Consider the following 27,905-nt stretch of genomic DNA (forward strand, 5'->3'; position numbering starts at 1 on the left):
AGCAGATGTTGGCAATTTGATCTCTGGTTCCTCTGCCTTTTCTAAAACCAGCTTGAATATCAAGAAGTTCACGGTTCACGTATTGCTGAAGCCTGGCTTGGAGAATTTTGAGCATTACTTTACTAGCGTGTGAGATGAGTACAATTGTGTGGTAGTTTGAGCATTCTTTGGCATTGCCTTTCTTTGGGATTGGAATGGAAACTGACCTTTTCCAGTCCTGTGGCCACTGCTGAGTTTTCCAAATGTGCTGGCATATTGAGTGCAGCACTTTCACAGCATCATCTTTCAGGATTTGAAATAGCTCCACTGGAATTCCATCACCTCTACTAGCTTTGTTCATAGTGATGCTTTCTAAGGCCCACTTGACTTTACATTCCAGGATGTCTGACTCTAGATGAGTGATCACACCATCGTGCTTATCTGGGTCATGAAGATCTTTTTTTACAATTCTTCTGTGTATTCTTGCTACCTCTTCTTAATATCTTCTGCTTCTGTTAGATCCATACCATTTCTGTCCTTTATTGAGCCTTTATTGCATGAAATGTTCCCTTGGTGTCTCTAATTTTCTTGAAGCGATCTCTAGTCTTTCCCATTCTGTTGTTGAATATGGTTTTTCCAGTAGTCATATACGGATGTGAGAGTTGGACTATAAAGAAAGCTGAGTACAGAAGAATTGATGCTTTTGCACTGTGGTGTTGGAGAAGACTCTTGAGAGTCCCTCAGACTGCAAGGAGATCCAACCAGACAATCCTAAAGGAAATCAGTCCTGAATATTCACTGGAAGGACTGATGCTGAAGCTGAAACTCCAATACTTTGGCCACCTGATGTGAAGAACTGACTCACTGGAAAAGACCCTGATACTGGGAAAGATTGAAGGCAGGAGGAGAAGGGGATGACAGAGACTGAGATGGTTGGATGGCATCAACAACTCAATGGACATGAGTTTGAGCAAGCTTCAGAAATTGGATATGGACAGGGAAGCCTGGTGTGTTGCAGTCCATGGGGTCACGGAATACAGGACACAACTAAGCAACTGAACTGAACTGAACTCATGGGACATTGCTCTTTCAGGTCAAGCTTTTGTCTCTAACAACTGGCAGAGCACCAGAGAAAAACAGAGATTTTAATGAAATGTTGAATTTTTTTAATTAATTAATTTTAATTGGAAGCTAATTACTTTACAATATTGTGGTGGTTTTTGCCATACAGTCACATGAATCAGCCATGGGTGTACATGTGTCCATTAGCAGATGAATGGATAAGAAATCTATGGTACATATACACAATGGAATATTAAAAAGAATACATTTAATCAGTTTTAACGAGGTGGATGAAACTGGAGCCTATTATACATAGTGAAGTAAGTCAGAAAGAAAAACACCAATACAATATCAATTCAGTTCAGTTGCTCAGTTGTGTCCGACTCTTTGCAACCCCACAAACTGCAGCACACCAGGCCCAATACAGTATACTAATGTATGTATATGGAATTTAGAAAGATGGTAACAATAACCCTATATGCGGGGCAGTGAAGGAGACACAGATGTACATAACAATCTATTGGACTCTGTGAGAGAGGTCGAGGGTGGGATGATCTGAGAGAATAGCATTGAAACATCTATATACCATGTGTGAGATAGTTCTCCAGTCCAGGTTTAATGCATGAGACAGGGTACTCACAACTAGTGCACTGGGATGACCCAGAAGTACGGGATTGGGAGGGAGAGGGGAGGGGAGTTCTGGATGGGGAACACATGTATACCCATGGCTGATTCATGTCAATATATGGCAAAAACCAATACAATATTGTAAAGTAATTAGCCTCCAATTAAAATAAATAAATTAAAAAAAGAAAAAAGTAATCTTGAATAGATAGATGATGATATTTGATATTTTTATCCTTATCTTGTTATATTTCAGTTTTTAAATGCTGGTAATAAGCCATGAAATTGTTTTTGTGATGTACCAATTCCACATGACTCTCAGTTTGGAGAGAGGATAGCTTTACTGAGTATATTTGTAAATTTTTTAATATTCTGTATATTCATTTGTATGAGGAAATCTTAATTACTGATTTATAATAGGATATACCAGAATTTCATTTATTTTTTCTCGGGTTAGATGTCTAGGAAAATAGCCTATCATACGTACTTGCCAAATGGTTATCATCAACTGATGCTAGCTTCTAGAATTACTAGAGAAGTTCCTGGGAGGAAATAGCCAGGTAGTGTTTCCAATTTTATCCTGCTTAAAGATAATCTGAAAGAGGTCACTAAAATTTTAGATTCCAAGATCCACAACCAAAGAGATTCTAATTCATTGATGGAGAACATGAACTCAAATTCTTAAAAAGACAAGTAGATTTTTAACACAGATGAAATAAACGTTTCAGTTTAAGCCCATTTCCTTAAGTGCTAAGCACTACAATGTAAACATAATTAAGCTCTTATAAACACCACATAAATTAACAATCACATTCCTTATATCCCACCTACTGTAGTATACAGTGCATCTGATTTGTGATTTCCAAATGGAATGTTATATAATATTAGCTCATAGTTATCTTGTATTTCTATAACATGCCTAGTCTGCATTGCCATTTTTATTTATGCATGTTATTCTTGATATTAGTTCAGTAGAAACCACCCAATAGAAAAATATTGAAATATTTATCTCTTTTTATGAAGTTTGATTATAGTTCAAATTCTCTTGCATTGCAGGCGGATTCTTTACCAGCTGAACAACAAGGATAGCCTATCCTTCTCCAGCAGATCTTCTGACTCAGTCATTGAACCGAGGTCTCCTGCATTGTAGGGTTATCCTTTACCAACTGAGTTATCAGGGAAGCACCAAGTTTAGACAGAATATTCTTATTATTCAAATCAGTAGAAACACATTGAGTCAAATCCTTTTTTTGCAGCAGCTAAATGTGCAAAATGGCACTCCGGTGTTAGTCAGTTTTCAAATGTCCCAGCACTTTTCTAAGGAGTAATTTATGCACAGAGAGATTCTGCTATAAGATCTGTTAATTTAAAATAATTTACCTCTTAAATGATGAAATAAAAAATGAATTCAGGCCAAGAACTCTCACTCTATGTGCGTTCTTCATATGGAGACAAATAGTAAGCAACTAGACTACTACATTATTATTATTAATGTCTAATATAATTGCTAATATCTATTCTGCCACAAAGACTCAATTAAAGGATGAAGACACGATTGTGAGCATGTTAATTACATTAACATCTTTTCAGATTCCTGATTTAAAGAGGTATTCTGGGAAAATATAATCAATTTTTTTGGGAATTGATTTCTTGAGTCACCTTCATCAAAGATCATATTTCTTACTCTGTGTAAATGAAGACTTTTAAAAATACAATATTTTTTAAATATAAGTTACAAGACACCTTTTTAATCATGATAACTAAATTTCTAAATTACAACCTTATAGAATTCAGAATAATCAGTTAAATGAAAAAGCAGAAAGTGAATGGTAATATATACATCAGCAATCTAATTTCTAATGCCTTGTTATTTTCAAATATATGTGCTGCTCGTACAATTGTGAAGAAGGAAATGGCATCCCACTCCAGTATTCTTGCCTACAGAATCCTGTGGACAGAGGAGCCTGGTTGGCTGCTATCCATAGGGTTGCATAGAGTCGGACACGATTGAAGCGACTTAGCATGCATGCATGCATTGGAGATGGACATGACAACCCCTCCAGTGTTCTTGCCTGGAGAATCCCAGGGACGGAGGAGCCTGCTGGGCTGCCACCTATGGGGTTGCACAGAGTCGGACACGAGTGAAGCGACTTAGCAGCAGCAGCAGCAGCAGCATACATACTAATACATATTGCTCAGGATTGCTTATTTATTATCATCTAATAAGTATAAAAGGGGCTTCCCTGCTTTCTCAGAGGTAAAGAATCTGCCTGTCAATACAAGAGACCCAAGTTCAATCCCTGGGTTGGGAAGGTCCCGTAGAGAAGGAAATGACAACCCTCTCCAGTATTCTCGCCCGTGAAATCCCATGGACAGAGGAACCTGGTGGGCTACAGTCTATGGAATTGCAAAGAGCTGGACACAACTTAGCAACTAAATGACAGCAATAAGAATAAAAGGGTTAAATGAAAATATGATATGACACTTTTATACTACTCAAGTTGAAAAGAAACTACTTTGGCAATAAAAAATGTAGAAAATTACAATATTATGTTCACTGGTAGACTTCCATTGAGGGCTATAACAATAATTGTTATATTTAATAATGTAACATATAATTATATACTAAGAAGGTACTTAATATTAAAAATTATTATGAACTAGATGATTTAATAATTTCTAAAATTGCTAATGTGGCATAACTAATATCCATATATACCCAAATATCAAAAATTTTATGATTTTTTAGAGAATCACTAGGTAAGTATCGAATAAACAAGTGGCAGAAGAAAGCTAGATGTTTCCACAGTTTGTAGGAAGCAATTAACATCATATGGAAGAAAGACAACTCAGACAGATATCTACTATGCAATGTTTTGCCTAACAACCCAGTTATAAGCTATATTTAAAGACAATTTCTTGGCCTACAATGTTTTACAACCTCATACTTCCTAGTGGGTTTACTAAAATACAAATTATAATTCTAAGAAGTTATTTTAAAGATTATTTTAATCATTTAAGTTATTTAAGTGATTGGAGCTGAAGCTGAAGCTCCAATACTTTGGCCACCTAATGCAAAGAACTGACTCATTGGAAAAGACCCTGATGCTGGGAAAGATTGAAGGCAGGAGGAGAAGGGGATGACAGAGGATGAGATGGTTGGATAGCATCACTGACTCCATGGACATGAGTTTGAGTAAGCTCTGGGAGTTGGTTATGGACAGGGAAACCTGTAGTGTTGCAGTCCATGGGGTTGCAGAATCGGACATGACTGAGCGGCTGAACGGAACTGAATGTTAATTTGTTTATTTTACCTATTGTGAAAGTGTTAGTCGCTAGGTCCTGCCTGACTCTTTGTGACCCCGTGGACTGTAGCGTGCCAGTATCCTCTGTTTATAGAATTCTCCAGGGCAAAAAAACTGGAGTGGGTAGACATTCGCTTCTCCAGGGGAATCTTCCTGACCCAGGGATAGAACCCAGTCTCCTACATGATAGGTAGATTCTTTATGATATGAGCCACCAGGGAAGGGAAGCCTATTTTACCTCTTATTGCTTAAATTGTTGGCAATTTCTGTTAATAGTTACAATCGTGTGCGTGTGTGTGTGTGTGTGTGCGCACTCAGTCACTTAGTCGTGTCTGACTCTGCCGCCTCATGGACTGTAGCCCACCGGCTCCTCTGTCCCTGGAATTGTCCAGGCAAAAAAACTGGAATGAGTTACCATTTCCCACTCCAGGGGATCGTCCCCACCCAGAGAAGGAACCAGTCTCTTACATCTACTTCACTGGCAGGAAGATCCTTTACCACTAGCACCACCTGAGAAGCCCCAGTTGTGATTAACAGTTTGCTATTTCTCAAAGTTTCTGCTAGCCATCTGGAGTACTAATTTTCCTGCTATGAGATATGTGAAAGAAACTTTCTAACATTGTGATTTTTCAATATACACAAAGAAGCTTGTCATTCATTTTCCATATACAATGAGAATGAAGAAAACCAGTATTAAACCTACAGAAACCAAGGCTGATGCAGTTTCAGGAAAATTAATGGTAATTGGCAAAAAGCAGTTAAAGTTCAGATATATGTTTAAGTAAAATGGTTATTATACTTAAAAACCGAGTTTCTAGATAGAACAAAGGACCACTGCTTTGTTTTATATCCACCAGAAAACCTGGTGTGAGAAGTAAGTGGGAATGACTGGATGTGCAATGCAGAAAACATCTTACCTGAAGACCTATGGGACCAGGAGGTCCTGGGAAACCTCTTGCACCCTCATCACCTTTTTGTCCAAACATCCCCTGCTGACCTCTGGGACCTGGTTCACCATCACCTCCCTAGAGAAGACCAATACAAATGATCACAAGCTGGAAAAATCATGATTCTGCCATAAGACATCATAAAAATATAATCATTTCTCATTTAATCAAAGTTGGTCTATTATAAGCAACCAAGTGATAAGTAGGTAAAATTTGTACTATCTGCTGCAAATATACCATTGTTTGTTTTGCTTTACATTATTTGATTATGGAATATGACTGATTTTGATTTTTCTCATATTTACCAAGTGAAATAAGAGCTATGTAATAAAGGAAAATAATGTTCAGAATTTCCTACAAATTAAGTACTTCCCAACTGGTTATTAGCTATCTTCCAATGAAGTCACAGTGTTTTTTATTTATAAAGTCAACTTGGCTACCTATATTAGATAATTTAAACTTGATTCAATGTTAAGCATAGAAACAAACCTATTATCACATGAAATCAACTGGTTATGTGACAGTTCATGGATCTATCTAATCAGAGAATAATAAGGACTTAAGATTTGCTGAACAAAGAGGAGCACTTACAGCAATTCCAGGGGCACCAACTGGACCTTGAAGACCTGGGGGACCAGGAGGACCCTGAAATGAAATAATCAGTAAATTTGAAACTGAAGCCAAAAGAGCCTCAGTTATATAGTACAGAACATTTGATTGATCAAAATCTATTAAGCCTCTATACACTTTTTGGGGAAAAAGGTTTTTGCATTTAGTACAGTCAACCATTATTTATTTTACTTCTTGAGCCTCAGACTTGCTTACTTGCAATCACTTTTAAATTGGCAGTTATTGAAAACATTCTCATTTGTAGTAGTTGATATTTTAAAAAGGATTTCTATGCTAATATTTATAAATCATGTCAAAGTTTCACACTTGAAAATTTTCAAAATATCAGATTTCTTTAGTGAGATATCTGTGTGTCAAAAAGAGACATGAAAGTGTTCATATATACAATATTTTCCAAAAGAAAAATAGGTTGTGGGGAATTCTATATAGACAGAATGTAATGATATATGAAAACTTGGAATTTTCCTCATATGTAAACACATGCAAATTCAGTGTTATATATTCAGTAAACCAGAACTCCTTACTTTAAGCAATAGATTTCAGTAGCTTTATGAGTCTTCCATGCATAAATATATTTTCTTAACTGTATTCTTTTTTTTTTTTTTACACAGTCAGGCACTATAAAAGATCCAGACACTAGAGTCATGGAATGGTACTGCTCTTTTTCTTAAAACTGCCACACATTGGGTACAATTTTTGAAGCCTAGGCTCTGGAGATTTGGTTGAGGGACTAGCAGGTTCCTTTCAGGTTTCCACTAGGTCAGTATCTTTTTCATAGCAATACAAAGATGTTATCTGTCTTTAAAGTACATGGTATTTGAGCTAACAATGTAAAAGCAATGGAGGGAGAAATTGCAGATAGTTTAGTCTCATTCTGAGGTTTTAAGGTTTGAATTATTTCATTTCTTAACACAAAGTTTTGAAAAGAGGTTTTATTAGAATTGACCAAATCTCAAACTGATTAGTTACCGCAGAGGTAATATAGTAGTAATATTATAGGGAGACATAAGGAAATAGTAACATGAAAAAAATCCATGGTTAATAGCAAAAGAAATTAAATTAATAAATCCCCCTGAATAAGAAGTAGGAAACTCACATTTTCTCCTTTGTCACCCTTGCTGCCTTTTTGTCCTGGTTCACCAATTTCACCCTGAATTTGAAATATTTGAGTTAAAATTTATATCTAATATGCCATACCTGTCATTGCATTATGATCACTATCATCTTATGACTAAATTATGTGATAGCAGTTAATGTCACTATTTAAATTGGAAAAGCCTAGTGATCACTCTCCTGTATTGACTAATATTGCTGTCTAGAACTGATAAGCATACAGAAAAGCAAAAATCAGCTGAACTCTGAGGACTATTACAGCTGGGATTTTCAATTCACAAAATCGATTTCATCTGAAATATCACCAGTATAAACTGATAATGGAAATACACTGATTTATATAAAAATATAATTACACATTAATCAAAAATCAATCTATTTTTTCTCCTAGTTTTCCAACTGCTAAAGTATAATGCATTATCAGCACACTGATTAACAAATTTTGTTATATAATTTCACAGTAATGCTAGAAAGTATATTCAATTCAAACACAACACAGCTATACGTTTAAAATCAAGAGCTTAGAATCTTCACTTATACATTAGTAAGAAATAGAGAAGTACAGGATTATAAAATATGTATGCAGCTCATTCTTAAATTTTAACTCTACAAATCCAAGACACTGTGGTTAAATGTATACAACTAATTAATTTCACATTTATATGAGAAATATTAAAAACAGATAAGAGCTTTTGGCATCTGCTCATTTTTCTCACTACCATTGTTCTTGTCTTGTTTAGATCTCACATACTATTTCACAGGAAAATTCTAATTCTAAGCCCCTAAATTAAAACTTTTGAGCACGAGAAAGCTATATTGAAACTTTGAAAAATATAACTTTAGATTTTATATCTAATCTTAAGAAAGATTATATCTAGGATTTTTGAGAAAAAATTTCTTTTTCATGGTATGTACTAATATAAAGAGTACTCACCTTGTCTCCATCTTCTCCAGGGGAGCCAGCAGGCCCCGCAGGCCCTGGGAGACCCACAGGGCCTTGTACTCCATCTCTCCCTGCCGGACCTTGGGGACCTTTTTCTCCCTGCATTGAAAAATCCACCAAGTCATTACTTGGCTGTAAGAAACCTATGAATTTGCCACTCAATTTATAAGTGAAGCTACAAGAGTCATACCCTGGCTTCCATATTTAACAAGGAAATTGTTTTGATTTTTACTCAAAATGCATTTTCTCAGTAGCAAATGATAACATGAAATATCCCGCATTCTTTTGTGACTAAGAACACTACCATTGCTAACCATTTATGAATCTCATAAAAAATAATCAACAATCAACAAAAATAATCAATAGAATTTTCCTTTGAACCACACATTTTCAAATCAAGCATTATATATTAAAAATCAGATGCTTTATGTTTTTGAAAAGTTACTGACCCTTTACATTCTGTATTGCTACTGAAATAGCTGGGCAGTGGCTGGTAGGCCTCAAAAACCATAAAATGCATTTGCTCACATGCCCAACTTCATAATATGCTTTATGTGTAGATGTTTTTCATTTTTAACAAATGTTTCATGAATTTTTCTAGATTTTGCATTTTGATTTTCTTGCTTTTGATTCAGAATTAAAGGTTGTTAGCGTCTTAAAAATTTTTCTTTATCTTTTGACAGTGGCATTATTTTGCTCTTTTAAAATTTAAGTATATTGTATAATTGAAAAAGTAGAGCCTTGGTAATGAAGATGGCAAAAATTCCTTTCCTAAAAGTGAAGACCTCATCACAGTTCTGCACAGAGTTATTTTTTGATTGTACTTGGTAGTTCTATCTTTCCTCCTGTTATACAATCTGGGAATCCATGTCATTAGTTCCTGCCTTTACATTATCCTGGCCCCACTATCTACCCCCTTCCCTGTCCCTTACCACCTCTTTCCAAGTTTTATCTCTTGAATATATTTACTTCACTTTATCTCCACCATTAATATCTTATCCCAAAATACTAATAGCCTTCCTCTGAACTGTTGAAATACCTCCTTCCTATCTCACATCTATTCTTACTTCCAAACTATTCCCTATGTTGTAACCAGAGAGACAGATAATCTTAACAACATTCTTTAGTCAATTTACTTGTTTACCATTCCTAAAATAAAGAGCAAGCTGCTAGTGCAGTCTCCCCATTACCTGGTTTCTACTGCCTTTGCCATTGCTCTGTATTTCAGCTCCTCTAGATCTTTTTTTAAACTTGATGACATTTCCTTCCTGTTACTTGGCCTGAGCACGTGTTGTTCATTTGCCTGGAATGCCTCTAGGAGGACCCTCCACTTATTTAATTCCTCCTCATCTTTTACATTCCATCATCAATGCCCTGTCCAAGGAAAGGCTCTGACTCCAGCTGAGGTCTCTCTGTCATAATCTGATATACATCAGTACATTTCTTTATGTCATTAACCAGAGTTTGTAATTATACATGTACCTAGTGATTCTTTGATTATTTTCCAATGCTCCATCAGACAATGAACTGTGAGAGAAGAAACTGTTTATGTATTCCACTGTATCTTCCTGGCCTGTGGCCCACGATAGCCATTTAAGGAGTATTAGTTGAATTAATCTATTGCTTAATGACAAAAATTAATATCTATAAAACAACGTTTATAAGTTTATTACTTTGTTGGGTTCCATACGATCTCATTTTTCAAAACTATGTCATAATCATCATTTAATAATATCTCCATTGTCACACTGGAGACCTTTTATTTCATTCAAATTAAATATTACAATGTCACAAACCTATCTCCACTCATAAAATGTGTTATGTTATTCACAGTGAATGTCACTACTTTGAACACATGAACTGATTCAGATATTTCTCGCTAAATTGAATTTCCTTCAGAATCTGAACTCCAAAAATTGAATCTATGAGAGTATGTGTAAATTAAACAAATTAATTCTTATCTGCATTTGTTATAGTATGCATAATCGCTTGCCAGGAATCACCTGCTGTTTATTTCTTTTGATCCTAGTATGAGTAGAATCAGGGATAACCTTTCAACAGATATATAACAATCTAAATTTAGATTCTTCATTTTACAACCCTGCAAGATGGTAAATGCCTTTCCTATTATGGATATCTTAGCCCATAACCTACAGGACTACCAGAAACATCGCTGACCTCTCCTTAAGCAATGTTTATTTCATTACTTCTACTTCTTCATCAATATTAATAGCTGAATATTATATTAACACTGATAAAATTAGCTAATCATCCCCTTGTCCTTTGTTTGACTCTGTGTGAACTTAGCCTTATCCATACCCTCATCTTTTATTATAATTCACCAAATCCATCCCTTCAGATTCAAAAGCTAATTTATGCATTTATTTTCTAGTTATTAATTAATCTTTTGATGAAAACTCTGGTTTACAGCCAATGATGATGATAATCCTACAAAGTGAAAGAACTACAATTTCATCTACTCATCACAAAATATTAAGGTTTTTTTTTTGTTCAGAAATAAGGAAACAAAGGTTTAGACATATTAACATCGCAAATAATGAACAAAATAAATAATAGAACTGAGCTCCCAGCTCAATTCTTATCAGCTCAAAGCCAGCCAGTTTACTCTGACATCATTACTTCCTCACTTTTCATTGATTATTTCTTATTATTTGTTATGTAGATAAATATAAACTGAAAATGAAAGCGAAGTCATGTCCAACTCTGCAACTCCATGGACTATAGCCTACCAGGCTCCTCTGTCCATGGGATTTTCCAGGCAAGAATACTGGAGTGGGTTGCCATTTCCTTCTCCAGGGAGATAAATATAACTGTATCACAATAATAGTAATAACCAGAGGCAATGCATTAAATTTTGCTGGAACCTCCTGACTCCCTATTATTCTAAGCTCAGGCTTAACTGAAGTGTTCTGTATGCACTTATTCCACTCCTTTATCATCCGCCTTCTTTTTGAACCCCACTGAAATTACCCTGAAGTCTTGAATGCCCAATGGCCAAATCCTGGTCTGTCTTATCTTTAGTTCTCAACTTTGAGTATTCTTGATCACTTACAACATTCAACAAACGAAACTCTTTTCTCTCTTGGCCTTCATGACGGTGTGCCACTGGATATATTTCATATTACTCACAGACAGTCTCTCTTGCTCTCCCTCTTACTGGATCCTTTCAGAACTCTCACCATCACAATTTTCCCTAAAGAGTCTAGATCTTTATTCTCTTCCCTCAATACTTCATCAAATGGAGACTCAATAATATAGATCCTACATCAAACTTATTCTAAATAACTCCCAGATTTGCAATCCTGACATGGATCATTCTCTCTTCAATTATATTTACATGTTCTTGAAACTGAAAATAATGTTTCCTTGTATCTACACCTACTAATGCCTAATCAATTTATGGTCAATATATTGACTTCACTGTGTTTTGGATCTGGCATCCCCCCATTTGTATAACAGTCTCAGATAGATGTATTATCCACATAGCTTCCTATCTGTAGTCCTTCAATCCAGTGCCTCCATAATACAATTAGGTTTCTTCAATAATCATTCTTTCCATCAAAATATTTCTATCAATGCACTTAGGTAGAAAAAGTTTTAGCTTTCTTTACTTTACCTGCTTTCCAGCACCCCCTATTCCTCCAAGTTTCTTATCTGGATGATTAATTTGGGGATATAGATTAGGCCGGTTATTGCCAGAGGTCATATGGATATTCATGGCTCTCGTTTTCCATTTTCTCCCTTCCAAGGTGGTTGTTTGGTAGGTAAGTAGACCAAGGACTTGCCTTTCACAGATCCCTATCTTGTCTTCCCCTCTTTATCCAAGCCTTAACTTACTGATAGTTATATGACAAATTATAATACAAGTTGTTCAGAGGAGGTAAGAATCAAAATTTATATTTGGGTTTAGGAAGAGGTAAAAGGCTTCATGTAACATCTAAGCCAATGTCTCTATCAGTTTTTACTGAACTTCTGCATGGAGGTTTATGAATACTTTCACCCCACAATTCTGTAAGAATGTTATGCTACTATCTTCAATCCTGTTTAATAAAAGAACAATAGAATGAACATCTTGGACTTTTTCTCATGGTGGGAATAATTGAGAGAGAATGGATGGGCAGAGCATTCTCCTTTCCCTTACGACTCATGCTATTAACTAATACCAAAACCCAGGCCAAATCTTAGCTGTTAAAAAGGCTTTTGATCAATAATTTCTCTTCTACATCACCAAAATAACATTATAACTTTCAATACTTTTCCATATTCTTACATTCATTTCAATATTTTACTTTTTCTTCATAAATTCTAGGTATTTAACCAAGTTAAAACTCAGAATTCAATTATCTTCAGGGAATTCTGTACTTCTCTAATAAGCATTAGATAGTCTCAATTTACACTTAAAGCAATGCATATTCTTTTTCTCTGTATACATTCTTCAGTGTGCTGTGCCAAAATATGAGTGCCCTGGATTTTTGAATGAAAATCAAAAAATGTCCTGAATGAATGAAATGTCCTGAATCTGTGTTTTATATCACCTTCCAGTGCACAGTATACTATAATGGTTTTATAGACACATCTTTAGTTTCTGAGATTGGTTAGAAATTATAGAAATTCTAAGAGGGAGACAAAGAACAATTTTTTATGCTCTTCCATTAACATCTCAGAAAACAATGTATAAATTTTCTTCAAATGTATTTGAAGCTGGAAATGTATTGCTTTAAAAAATTTTCAGCAATTAAAAATGCTTTTTTCTGTCACCCCAAAATTCCACCCACTCTAATTATTCTAAGTGTTTCTAAAAGGTAGTAGATTACAGAAAAACAGTCATTGTAATTTGAAAATACTAAAAAAATCACAAACATTAATGTCAATGGACAATGAAAGCAACATGCTAAATCAGACTCAACTTGCTAAAACTAAGGCCTAAGTGATAAAAAGGTATTTTGAAGATTATAGACTTAAACTAAATTATATATGTCAAGACTTACGTATACACAATAGTATTGAACTTATATTTTTGCTTATGATGGTCAGCAACTTTTATATACATTTACTGGGTTTTTCCTTTAACCATGGAGGATGAGAGAATGCTTTAACTTTCTTTTTGAAAATTAGTATGATTAAATCAAAACAGTAACAAGATTAGGAAAGAGAGCTTGATGATGAAACATAAATCTAATGAATATAATACATTGATTATTTAAATGTAAAATTTTTAAACAGGAGATATAAGATAAAATAATTGATCAGATATTTTCCACCTCTTTCACTGTAGATCAAAACATAAATTACATAAAAAAGGGCAGCCACTTCCTATGTACTTCACTTATAGACTATGAAAGTGATTGGAAATGAAGTTGTATATTGGAAATGAAATATAGTTTTGTATAGGAGTGAAAAGTGCTCATTTTTCTAACTCCATGCTGTAAAGTACAGTTTTAATCAAAAGTCCAATTTTAAAAGGACTTTTAAAAGGAGCAAAATCAGAAGCTTTTACATTAATAATATCCAATTCCCTCACAGGTATTAGGATTTCATAAGGTGTGGAAAATGTCATCTTACTTAATTGAATTTGAAGTTTTCTGTATTATGAATACAAAAAGAAGTGTGTTTACATGGCAGGCACATACGCAGGAAGAATGCAATGGAGTATGAAGAGCTAACATCCTTGAATAAAAAGTAATAACTTGTGCAGGGTGGCAGTATAATATATTTCCTCCTTGAAATTACTTACTGGAGCACCTTTCTCTCCAGCTGGACCAGGAGGACCCTGGGGTCCTGGCCGCCCTGGCAAACCAATTGGGCCAGCTGTTCCTGCTGATCCACGTTCTCCTGGTGAGCCCTAATGTAGGGGAAAAAAGGTATTTTGTTATTAAAGATGGAAAAAGAGATACTTAGGAATCACTTATTCAGTATTGACATTTTATAGTTTGTATAACATAAAAGTCACTTTCAGATAATTTAAAATCTCAGAATAATACTCACAATTTAAAAGATTAAATTCTAGCCCCAATATTAAGCACAGATATTAAAGTTAAGAAATACTGATAGGAAGAAAAGTATTTCAAAATAATATATCTTAACATTTTAGACATTTTCTTTTTCATTTGAGTGTTCCTAATTGTTCACAATGCTTTATAAGACATAAATGCAATGGTACCTTACTATATAATTTTCTCCCTGCATTATCATGAATTGGCAGGTTACACTGTCTAAGACTAACATTTTCAAAATGATTTCTGTACTTCACATTAAACTCACTCAATCACAATGTCTAAGTCTTAAAAATAAGTTCAGAAATTGTCACTGCATTAATGTACAAATATAATTTTTTACATAATAAAGTTTAATAATCACTATCCCAGAGCTTGGACTTTTTCCAAGAAAATAAGTCCTTAAATTTATCTTAGAGTCCTATAGGGATCATTTGGTTTTATTATGAATACTAGACAGATAATTCACATTTGAGTAGATATATCCATTTGAATTTCAAAATAGATGCCATATGTTTTTATTTATTTTGCTTTAAGAATACCTAATATGTAAAATTTAAGTGTGGATTCTGCCTTCATGTTAATTATCTTATCAAACATTTTAAAAAAGTATTATTTAAAGCAAAAATAAAAGAAATGCAAACATAGATCTACTAAGTCATATAAAGCTCAAAAGTTAACCTTTTACCATCTTTAATTTTCAAATGAAAACTGAAATTTCATTCAAATTTCATTCAAATTCAAATGAAAGGTAACAAGAATAATGTCTTTGGATTAAATTCAAAGTTATAATTTATTCTTTTAATTCAGAATTGAACTAAATGTGAAATATTAGAAAATATGATTTTTAGCAGATTCCCTTAATAATTAAGAAGTTTAGATAATATCATCATTTGAAAACTCAAATGATTTAAAAAGCTGGAAAATGCAGTACTTTCACATTTTTAACTAATATTATTCTGCCTATGTAATTAGAAATAATTTTATTTTACAAATATGAATTGCTGACTTTGTTCTAATTTCTATTTTTATTAGCTAGGACACTAATTACATATGAACATAAAAACAATGATAATGACAACAACTTGTGTTAACATAGTACTTTACAATTTAAAAGTCAGTTTAACATTTATTTGTCACTTTACTCCCAGAAAGATTCCATGGAGCTTTTGGTGTAGCTGTAGAATCTTCCCGACCCAGGAATCAAACCGGGGTCTACTTGCACTGCAGGTAGATTCTTTACCAACTGAACTATCAGGGAAGCCCAGGAATAGAATAGCAGTCTTAAAAGATGAGGAACATAAGAAGTTAAGTGTCCTTCCAGTAATCAGGGAACTAGTCAATAGCAACCTTGACCAAGGACTCTTCCCTGGGCTTTACTCCACAAAGCCACCCATTGCTTCTCAGAAATGAAGACATTAACAACTCTCAGGGGCTATCGAATTGGAATTTCTCTAAATGTAGCACCTATTCACTTTTATTGAACTATTCCTTGATTGCAGAGGATTACAAAGTATTTCTGTCTTATACATCACCCTGCTTATTTAACTTATATGCAGAGTACATCATACGAAATGTCAGGCTGGATGAAGCACAAGCTGGAATCAAGATTGCTGGGAGAAATATTAATAACCTCAGATACGCAGATGACACCACCCTTATGGCAGAAACTGAAGAAAAACTAAAGAGCCTCTTGATGAAAGTGAAAGAGGAGAGTGAAAAAGTTGGCTTAAAATTCAACATTCATAAAACTAAGACCATGGCATCTGGTCCCATCACTTCATGTCAAACAGATGGGCAAACAATGGAAACATTGAGAGACGTTTTGCGGGGAAAGGCTCCAAAATTGCTGTAAATGGCAACTGTAGCCATGAAATTAAAAGACACTTGCTCCTTGGAAAAAAAGCTATGACCAACCTAGACAGCGTATTAAAAAGCAGAGACATTACTTTGCCAGCAAAGTTCTGTCTAGTCAAGCTCTGGTTGTCCAATAGTCATGTATGGATGTGAGACTTGGACTATAAAGAAAACTGAGCACCAAAGAATTGATGCTTTGAACTGTAGTGTTGGAGAAGACTCTTGGGAGTCCCTTGGACTGCAAGAAGATCCAACCAGTCCATTCTAAAGGAGATCAATCCTGAATATTCACTGGAAGGACCGATGCTGAAGCTGAATTTCTAATACTTTGGCCACCTGATGCGAAGAGCTGACTCACTGGAAAAGACCCTCATATTGAATAAGATAGAAGGCAAAAGGAAAAGAGGGTGGTAGAGGATGAGATGGTTAGATAGTATCACTGACACAATGGACATGAATTTGAGCAAACTCCACAAGAGAGTAAGGTACAGTGAAGCCTGGCATTCTGCAATCCTTGGGGTCAAAAAGTGTTAGATAAGACTTAGAAATTGAACAACAACAAATATACAGAAGTCTAAATAGTTTGAGTTGATGCATTTTTTGAGAACATATTTATCCTTTATCTTCTCAGAAAAATATTAATATAATCACACTCAATAAATTTTTTATTTTACTTTACATTTTAGATTGTTACGTGAAAATTGTTTCTTTGTGAAAATTGTTTCTATGTGAAAATACTAAATCTCTCATTATCCCTCTAAGACGACATGCCCATTTTTACATCTGATTTTTTGGTCCCATTTATCTTCTACCTTGGACAGTCCTTGGTCTTTTCCTGTACTGTTAAAATTCCAACCATTCTTTATGCTCAGGATGACAACCTCCTCTCTCCAAAGTTGTATTATTCTAAGAATTTAAATCATGAGACATCATTCTAAATATTCCTTACACAGTTACCATTGTATCCTAAGTTTTCTACTATTATTTTCTAAAGGCATTAATATAGCATTTGTAACTGAATTTTGTCCTGTAAATACTCATGATTTGATTTCTAAAGCTTAAAATAATAACTGTATATATTACATAACTATAAATAATAATATACTTAAGAACATAATGATATGATTAGATATATGCACTGGTCTTTTATAAATTATGGATATGTTAAAAAATTTAATTCCTAAATAAACTCATGTGTAGTCAGTAGAAATTTATCAAATTTGCAGATGAATATCAATTGAATATATACTTTCCACAGAGGATGTGGTATATAATTGAGAAATATGTATTATCTTAACAGGACACATTATAATTGACACATGAAAATAACTCACAGCTTTTATTTAAGAAAAGAATGCTTGTTTATTTTGTAGTGAAGTATATTTAATATCCAAAAAGAAGCAAATAAATATTTTCACATATATCAAGCAGAGAAATAATGCTAATTTGAATCATTGATAATATGTATAGTTGGTAGATATAATATACTATCTTTATTGCAAACTTTACTATTTTAATTACTCCCTGAAGCATTCCTAATATTAAATTTCAGATTGCCATCTTGCTTGTGAAACCTGCAGTAAGATTAACAATAAAAACATTTTGCTTCCTTGAAGTTAAAAAAAATTGCTTATAATCTTGTCACAGCTCATTAACTATGAAACAGTGGATTAAAACAAGAAGAGACATTTCCAATGAATATTTGCGCCCTAAAGTGCAACTGCAATTTCCTTTCCCATTAGTTATTTCAAATCTACTATGTCTATATATTTTTGATAACAGCATATTCTACAATGATTTTATATTACATATCTATAAATGGAAAAGTGAAAATCTCTGATGATACCTACTGATTAAACACATGCTATTACAAACTTATGAATCTTATTTAAATATTCCCAAGTCATCTTTTAAAAGAATAAGTCTTATGAATCCTTTAATCCCAGTTGAATCAGTTAAGAAAGTTCATTAAAAATGAAAATTTAAACCCACTATCAAAAAGAGAACCATTTACACATTTAACAAAAATATAGAGAGACTCTACTCTCTTGTGACTCAGATGGAATACAAAATGTATTATGGCAGGTATCAGCCCTTAAGAAATTCACACTGTAAATGCAATTTTTCCATTAAGTATAGACATTTATAGCTACAGAATTTATTGCATTGCTCTATAACTGGCTATAGTGAAGAACAGAGAGCTTTATATTTGTCAGATAAATGAACGATTACATCTAAGAGGAATACTTTGAGTTTAAACATAGTTTAAATGGATCATGATAGTCTCACAAAGGTAACAGTTTTGCTTGTTTTTTATATTGATCTACAGCCCTTCAAGTTCTGACTGGCACATAGCAAGCCCTAAGTAAAGGTGTCAACTGTATATATGATCTTTTCCTTTTCAGCACTGAAACCACTAGTTTTCCCACCTTGAATAAACTGATTAAATTTTATTTGGCTCAATTTTCTCTCAATAAAATGGAAACAACAATAATTTGCCCTCTGTTTTTTTCTGCTATTAATGTATTGATACATCTAAAGTCTGTCTTAAACTTTGAATGCAACAGATGTCGGAGTACTGTACATGAACAGCTTTAATTCAAAAGTAGATACGCAATCTCAAATGACTATAGAAGTGAAATTTTATAAAAGAGAAAAGTAAGTTAAAAATTGATATGCAGTATATCTAAGACCACATTGTTAAGTACAGAATTTTTCCCACAAAACAGTATATTTAATCCTAATTTAACACTTTGTTTACGTACTCAACAATATAGCAGTGATACTGTCCCATCAAAACTGCTTAACTGGAGAGAAAAAGAGGCTACAAGCTGCAAAAATATTTCCTCAATTTAAATTGCAATGGACACAAGAGAAATTAAAATCTTCCCAGGTGGCACTAGTGGCAACCAACCCCCGGGCCAGTGCAGGACACTTAAGAGATGTGGGTTCCATCTTTGGGTGGGGAAGATCCCCTGGAGAAGGAACTGGCAACCCACTCCCCTATTTCTCCCATGGACAGAGGAGCTGACAGGCTCCACAGGGTCACAGAGCCAGACACAACTGAAGTGGCTTAGCACAGCAAAGGTGTGTAAGGAATTACAAAAATTATGATGGCCATAATATCATTAAGTATTCTGTTACTTTAATACTAAATAGCAAGCACTAACTCAAGATTGGACATTTGCCTATTTTTTAAAGATGGAGGAATTTACATTTTTCTAATCAGTGACCTTTCTTTAAGTTTGTGTTAGCTTTATCGTCTTCTGAAGTCCTCTTCCCTAAACTTTGCAATGGTAATACAATAAAAGTCAACAGCATCAGCTTATTTCCTTGGAGCAGTGAGAACAGTGATTATTTTTCTAAGTCTTCACACACAGGAGAACACCAGATAAATATTTTCTGTTATGTTCACTAGGTGTTTCATATTCTGAGGAGCATTTGTAAAGGAAAAAAGGTAATCAGAGAAATCATCTCATCTATATTCAGTTAAAAGGCATCCCACTAGAGAGAAGAAAAAAAATAAATAAATACAAGTTCTTAGGAACAGAGCTAGCTACACAAGTAAGAAGCAAAAAAAGAAAAAAAGTCTAGCACTTTTTTTAAAGCCAAGTTAATCTTCATGGCAAAACTAGTTTGAAGTAATTCTCACTCTCCAGATTACATGTATTTGAGATCAGATAAGCTGAAAATTGATGATTTTGAACTGCGGTGTTGGAGAAGACTCTTGAGAGTCCCTTGGGCTGCAAGGAGATCCAATCAGTCCATTCTGAAGAAAATCAGTCCTGAATATTCATTGGAATGACTGATGCTGAAGCTGAAACTCCAATACTTTGGCCACCTCATGCGAAGAGTTGACTCATTGGAAAAGACTCTAATGCTGGGAGGGATTGAGGGCAGGAGGAGAAGGGGACAACAGAGGATGAGATGGTTGGATGGCATCACCGACTCAATGAACATGAGTTTGAGTAAACTCCGGGAGTTGGTGATGGACAGGGAAGCCTGGCGTGCTGCAGTCCATGGGGTAGCAAAGAGTTGGACATGACTGAGAGACTGAACCGAACTGACTGAAGCTGAAAATTCAGATAAAATATCAAGCATTACTAGAGTTTAAAACATAAGTACTGAATGGCTAAGTGAAAGTCTTACAATGCCTCAGTCTTCAGTCACTGCTCCCACACCACCTCTCTACTTGATTAATCCTGCTTGCATGCCCCCTAAGGTCTAAGGATGCCAATATAGAAAGTGTACTTCATCTTTCGAAAGAATTAACACGTGATCCATTTAGTAAGTGAAATCCTTCTAAAAACTTGTCTAGCTCCTTGTTTGAGGAATAAGTAAAGTGCCAGTAAAGAATAAGGTTCTCTGGAATAGGAGGTGGGGAAATAGTGGAATAGGAATTATGATAAGGGCATATACAATTCTAAAGAAGAGACAATAAGAGGAAGAAATAATAGCACATAGAGAGGAAAAGAATCGTCAGAGGACAGTAATGAAATAGAAGTCACAGAAAAGAGACAAAGACTGATACATTGCACAGTTGTGAAATCTTGGATATTTACCTTCTAGCAGCTACATATCTGGCCCCTCTCATACACATTCTCCATATTAATTCCAACTTTTCTAAGGGGTAGGGGTGAGAGTGAGAAATGTGGTTGTAAGGATAAAGGGCTTTTAATAGCATACTATTATATTTTTTTAAATTCTCCTCATTTTTAGAGAAATAAATGTTTGCAATGAGGGTTTTTTTTTAATTATTATTATTTTCATCTTCTGGCAATGCCACACAGCACATGGGATCTTAGTTCCCTGACCAGGGATCAAACTTGTGCCCCCAGCATTGGCAGATCAGAGTCTTATTCACTGGACTGTCAGGAAAGTCCTGGAGGGGATTTTTCTTATCAGAGAAAGAAAAATATGAGGGAGAGATTATTTAGGGAATACATTTGCCTTAATTTGTTATATGAAATATATCAGTGGTAAATGCAATCTGAGAGCTTGTTTGCATAATCTATTTGTATATACTGCATGTTAACATACATATACAATGCCTACTCAGTTTGTGTTTAACAAATGAAAAAAGCGCTGTGCTGCCTTCCTCTCTTGCTGTTCAGCCTCTTGCTTCTTCCTGCCTTCTGTTTGAATCAAGATATCCATTTAGTCAGTAAACCCCTTGAGAGGAGAAAACATGCCCTCCTTTGCTGGGCATCTGTTACCAGCTTTTGTGTATATCATCAGGCATACAGAGAGCATTTGGTTTAGGCCAGACTTTAGAAGTCCAAAGGAAGAGTATCGCATTGGGATAATTTTGTTTGGCTTGAGTGGGAGCACTAAAACCTGCTTCTCAATATGCATATATTCCTAGTAGCTAGACCTTCAGAGAGCTTTGATGATGAAATGCCAGTATTTTGCTAAGAGGACTAAAATAGTATTGAACACTTCAAGACTAAGTCAAACTCATAAAAAACTTGCTTTCCATAGATAAAACTGATTTTTATTTGTATTTTGAACTCTAACATAATTCCTTTAGGGAAAAATCATTGTTTTTACCTTCCTTTCTTTGTTCTTTTAATAGATTAATACATTGTTTTATTTATTTCACATCCATCTTCTTCAGTAAACCATAAATTCTATGTAGGAAATGTCCATTTAATGAATCTGTAAAACTTCAGCTTAATAGATTGAATGGCATATTCATTATTTAATTATAGTTTTTCATAGGAAAGGACTTAAAGCAGCTTACAAGGAAGACATAACTAAAAGATAATATAAATAAGAAATGTTAAAATAAAGAAATGTAGGTAAGAAAAAGAAATAAGCAAGTAACTTTTTATTGGCAAAAAGCAGGACTACCAATATTAGTAATCTAAAAATTCATACTAGAGACCGAGTTTAGAGACTATGCTTTTCCTAAATGTAGATTACGATCCATGGATGGTTAATGAAGTCAGTGTAACAGATCTTGACTAGTTAGAACTGGACATGGAACAACAGACTGGTTCCAAATAGGAAATGGAGTACGTCAAGGCTGTATATTGTCACCCTGCTTTTTTAACTTATATGCAGAGTACATCATGAGAAACGCTGGACTGGAAGAAGCACAAGCTGGAATCAAGATTGCCGGGAGAAATATCAATAACCTCAGATATGCAGATGACACCACCCGTATGGCAGAAAGTGAAGAGGAACTAAAATGCCTCTTGATGAAAGTGAAAGAGGAAAGTTAACAAGTTGGCTTAAAGCTCAACATTCAGAAAACAAAGATCATGGCATCTGATCCCATCACTTCATGGGAAATAGATGGAGAAACAGTGGAAACAGTGTCAGACTTTATTTTTGGGGGGCTCCAAAATCACTGCAGATGGTGACTGCAGCCATGAAATTAAGACACTTACTCCTTGGAAGGAAAGTTATGACCAACCTAGATAGCATATTGAAAAGCAGAGACATTACTTTGCCAACAAATGTCCATCTAGTCTAGGCTATGGTTTTTCCAGTAGTCATGTATGGATGTGAGAATAGGACTGTGAAGAAAGCTGAGCACTGAAGAATTGATATTTTTGAACTGTGGTGCTAGAGAAGACTTGTGAGTCCCTTGGACTACAAGGAGACAACCAGTCCATCCTAAAGGACATCAGTCCTGGGTGTTCATTGGAAGGACTGATGCTGAGGTTGAAACTCCAATACTTTGGCCTCCTCATGTGAAGAGTTGACTCACTGGAAAAGACCCTTATGCTGGGAGGGATTGGGGGCAGGAGGAGAAGGGGACGACAGAGGATGAGATGGCTGGATGGTATCACCAACTCAATGCATATGAGTTTGGGTGAACTCCAGGAGTTGGTGATGTTTAAGGAGGCCTGGTGTGCTGCGGTTCATGGGGTCGAAAAGCGTTGGACACAGCTGAGTGACTGAACTGAACTGAACTGAGCATTTTGAAAAAGTAATTATAATAAGATGCACTATATAATAGTAAGGTACATTATATGTACTTTTTGTGTAGAATTGAATGCAAAAAGTTACAAAATAGTCATAAAGCAAGAAGTTATCTTCTCTACTGTGTTCCATACTTGAATTTCTTGTTTCTGTAAGCCATAAAAAAGAAGAAATTTAATTTTTGTAACAGTTAAAAGAAAAAAGAGATTTCTTCAGAGAATACTCATAATAAGAGCCCTGCATAAAAGTGTCCCATATCCTTGAACAGATTCTTTTGGTTGATGTAACTCTACACATTATAGTTTGTCTAAATACAAGCCAATAGCATCATAGCTAGACCTATCAGAGTTCAGTGAATCCATTTCTGTAGGCTATCATAACAATGTGATACAAGTAGTATGGCCTATGTTTCCAAATGAATAGATTATGAATAAGAGAATAGATGTAAAAAATTTATGAATGAATAGATACACACAAATATAGATGGGTGACTATTAAATATATTTTGCTTTGTGTGGGTCTGAATATATTGAAAAGCTCTGATATTTCAATGTCACATTTTTTATCAACATTGCAAAATAGAGTGTACTATCTTTCTTGACAAAGAAGTCAGCTTTCCTTACTCATTGTTTTTACTATCAATTGCAACATCCATTGGATCATCAAAAAAGCAAGAAAGTTCCAGAAAAACATCTACTTCTGCTTTATTGACTATACCAAAGCCTTTAATTGTGTGGATCACAACAAACTCTGGAAAATTCTTAAAGAGATAGGAATACCAGACCACCTGACCTGCCTCCTGAGAAATCTGTATGCAGGTCAGGAAGCAAGAGTTAGAATTGTACATGGAACAACAGACTAGTTCCAAATTGGGAAAGGAGTATGTCAAGGCTGTATATTGTCACTATGCTTGTTTAACTTATATGCAGAGTACATCATGTGAAATACTGGGCTGGATGAAGCATAAGCTGAAATCAAGACTTCTGGGAGAAATATCAATAACCTGAGATATGCAGATGACACCACCCTTATGGCAGAAAGCAAAGAACTAAAGAGCCTCTTGATGAAGGTGAAAGAGGAAAGTGAAAAAGTTGGCTTAAAACTCAACATTCAGAAAACTAAGATCATGGCATTCAGTCCCATCAGTTCATGGCAAATAGATGGGGAAACAATGGAAGCAGTGGGATACTTTATTTTGGGGGGTTCCAAAATCACTGTAGATGGTGGCTGCAGCCATCAAATTAAAAACACTTGCTCCTTAAAAGAAAAGCTATGACCAGTCTAGACAGCATATTAAAAGCTCTGGTTTTTCCAGTAGTCATGTAAGGATGTGAAAGTTGGGCTAGAAAGAAAGCTGAGAGCTGAAGAATTGATGCTTTGGAACTGTGGTATTGGAGAAGATTCTTGGGAGTCCCTTGGACTGCAAGGAGATCCAATCAGTCCATCCTAAAGGAAATCAGTCCTGAATATTCATTGGAAGGACTGATGCTGAAGCTGAAACTCCAATACTCTGGCCACCTGTTGCGAAGAACTAACTCATTGGAAAAGACCCTGATGCTGGGAAAGATTGAAGGCAGGAGGTGAAGGAGATAACAGAGGATTAGATGTCAGTATCACCAACTCGATGGACATGAGTTTGAGTAAGCTCTGGGAGTTGGTAATGGACAGGGAAGCCTGGTGTGCTGCAGTCCACAGGGTGGTAAAGAGTCAGACACGATTGAGTGACTGAACTAAGCAAGATGATACCATAAATCTAAAAAAAATGAGAATTACCATTAACAAATTTTCTGAATAAATTATAGTTTTCATCTAGAGAATCAAAAATTTTTGGTCTAAATCTTGGTAATTTAAAATAAAAAAATTCAAAATCAAACTTCACATGCATGTACTTGATTTAAATGGAATAAACTAAGGCTTGTTTAGCATTTGTTATGGAGTAGGAGTAGAATACTTGAGTAGGTAGCCATTTCCTTCTCCAGAGGATCTTCCCAACTGAGGGACTGAACCCACATCTCCTGCATTGGCAGGCAGATTTTTTTACCATATGAGCCACCAGGAAAGTCCCTTCACTTCACTTTTATTTCATGGAGTAGGAACCTCATCATGGATCTCTTTACAATATTTTATAGAAATTATAATAGCATAAAACATAATCAATGTGGATGATGTCTTTCCTTTTAGTGGTTCCTTTTCCAACTTTGAAGAAGAATTTTAATTTGTTGATGCCTATAGACTTGGATATGTTAATTTATTGTAAGAATAGATTTTAATTCCAAATAAATAAACTCACAGTCAGCATTTGTAGAACATTTCTATCAGCAAAGTATAAAAGCGTTTTAAATTCTTTTGTTACTACTAAAAGGCTTTGAGCTTTTATATGAGAGTTTAGTGTTTGTCGTTGTTCCTGACCAGATGAAATTGACCAAGGCATCACTAAACTGTCACTCCCACAAGGACACAAGCTTGAAGTCATCATTCTGTTTTCATCTTCCTCACTACCCACATCCAGTCTTAGGAATAAGTCCTACTAAAGTGTCTGCCTGCAATGCTGGAGACCCGGGTTTGATCCCTGGGTCAGGAAGATCCCCTGGAGAAGGAAACGGCAACCCACTCCAGTATTCTTGCCTGGGAAATCCCATGGATGCAGGAGCCTCGGGACCTACAGTCACGGAGTCACAAAGAGTTGGACACGACTGAGCGACTTCACTTTCATTTTCTCTTTCATCCTGCCTTCCTAGTGTTTGTTCCATCTGCACTGGCCACTGACTTCCTACTGCCTTATATTAGTTCACTCTTTTATCATGACATTGATCACTGAAATTTTATGCTCAACAAGTCCCTATCCTCTTTGCTATATATATTATACACTAATGACAACTTTTCCCCTAAAACTTTATTAAATTTTTTTACTCCGAAACACTTTATTGTAGTTTTCATAATCCACTTACTCAAAAAACTCCTGATCTTCAAATTATTTCAGTTTGGCATTTTAGAGCTTCAGCAATCACATGACATATATTTTTGCATTACACTATCAAAGTATGTAGCAGAGTACCTGCATCCTAGAAAGAATTCATCATCGTTTAGTCCTTCTCTAAGATGCCCACTTTGGTAAGACCAGATGTTCCCTAAACACCTTATTCCTTTCCTGATATCATTCTTATCATTGATCTTACATAGTTTTGTAATCTTCTATACTCTGTGAAGTCAAATTCAAGGACCACTTCCTGCCTGACACTTCTACTGATTTCTCTTCCCCTGCCCTTGAATAATTAATATTTGTTGTTTGTATATCATTAGGCATTTAATCACTGCCTGACTTATAGTGTTATTTAGTTTCAAGTCTCTTAAAGGTGTATATTCTGTGCAGCTTAATTGTACACTGGGAAGTATGTAGAAATCGCCAAATAAACAATTGTTGATGCTAAATGAATAAATATTAGACCTTTTAAAAATCATATTTACTATGTTCTATCAAATGTAACCAGATAATCAATTTATATCCTGTTATATCTCTATCTCCTGGCCATATTATATACCTCATAAATATATTAATTTCAACTGTCCAAAGAGCTGGGATAACATGTTTGCTTGGGTCCTAAAAATAACTTAAAACAACTTAAATGTTGTACTCATGATTCAGGTTTCACAGATGCATCACCACTGATCTTAAAAATAATGAATCCATATTACAAAATAAAATTCACTTTAGAATCTAAAGTTCTGGGTAAATAGATTGCATTGCAATGAAAATTTTGAAGATTCTACCTATGCTCAAAGTGGCTTCCAGTTGGCTTAGTGATAAAGAATCCACCTGCCAATGCAGGAGTCACTGAAATGTGGTTTTGATCCCTGCGTCTGGAAGATACTCTGGAGGAGAAAATGGCAACCCATTTCAGTATTCTTGCTGGGATAATCTCATGTACAGAGGAGCTTAGTGGGCTACAGTTCACAGGGTTGCAAAGAGTCAGACACAACTGAGCATGCATGTAAACATCATGCTCAAGTTTAAGCACTTCTGTCTTATTCAACTATTTTTCCTACTAGGGCTACCACCACTAACTTATCAGGGTATCTTAAAATGTTCTATATTTTTATGAATATTAAATATTATTTTTCTTTTTAAAAAATCTTTATCAGATATCCATACCACCATAATCATTGTACCATGACATTTGTATGATCTCAGATTAAATATAATGTTAATCAATCTGCCAAAGATTGTATTGTTATTTTCTTAGTATTATTTTATGTTGTACACTTCTCTGGTGGCTCAGACGGTAAAGCGTCTGCCTGCAATGTGGGAGACCCAGGTTCGACCCCTGGGTCAGGAAGACCCGCTGGAGAAGGAAATGGCAACCCACTCCAGTCTTCTTGCCTGGGAAATCCCATGGACGCAGGAGCCTGGTGGCCTACAGTCCACGGGGTTGCAAAGAGTTGGACACGACTGAGCGACTTCACTTTCACATGTTGTACACACTTAACTCCAATATCAGGA

At 35.1% G+C, this 27,905-nt stretch overlaps 1 protein-coding gene across 1 annotated transcript in view; it reads right to left on the bottom strand.

Annotated features, from left to right (window-relative positions):
* The window catches only part of COL11A1 (collagen type XI alpha 1 chain), a 231,805-nt gene that overhangs the window by 51,055 nt on the left and 152,845 nt on the right, over positions 1-27,905 (bottom strand). Inside the window, exons 42-46 of the mRNA XM_069599057.1 lie at positions 14,359-14,466; positions 8,595-8,702; positions 7,644-7,697; positions 6,509-6,562; positions 5,888-5,995 (exon numbers count right to left, since the gene is read on the bottom strand). Coding sequence (XP_069455158.1) covers positions 5,888-5,995; positions 6,509-6,562; positions 7,644-7,697; positions 8,595-8,702; positions 14,359-14,466 — 432 coding nt within the window. The remainder of the gene's footprint in view (positions 1-5,887; positions 5,996-6,508; positions 6,563-7,643; positions 7,698-8,594; positions 8,703-14,358; positions 14,467-27,905) is intronic.

This window comes from Ovis canadensis, chromosome 1, assembly GCF_042477335.2.
Source record: "Ovis canadensis isolate MfBH-ARS-UI-01 breed Bighorn chromosome 1, ARS-UI_OviCan_v2, whole genome shotgun sequence".
Lineage (NCBI taxonomy): Eukaryota > Metazoa > Chordata > Mammalia > Artiodactyla > Bovidae > Ovis > Ovis canadensis.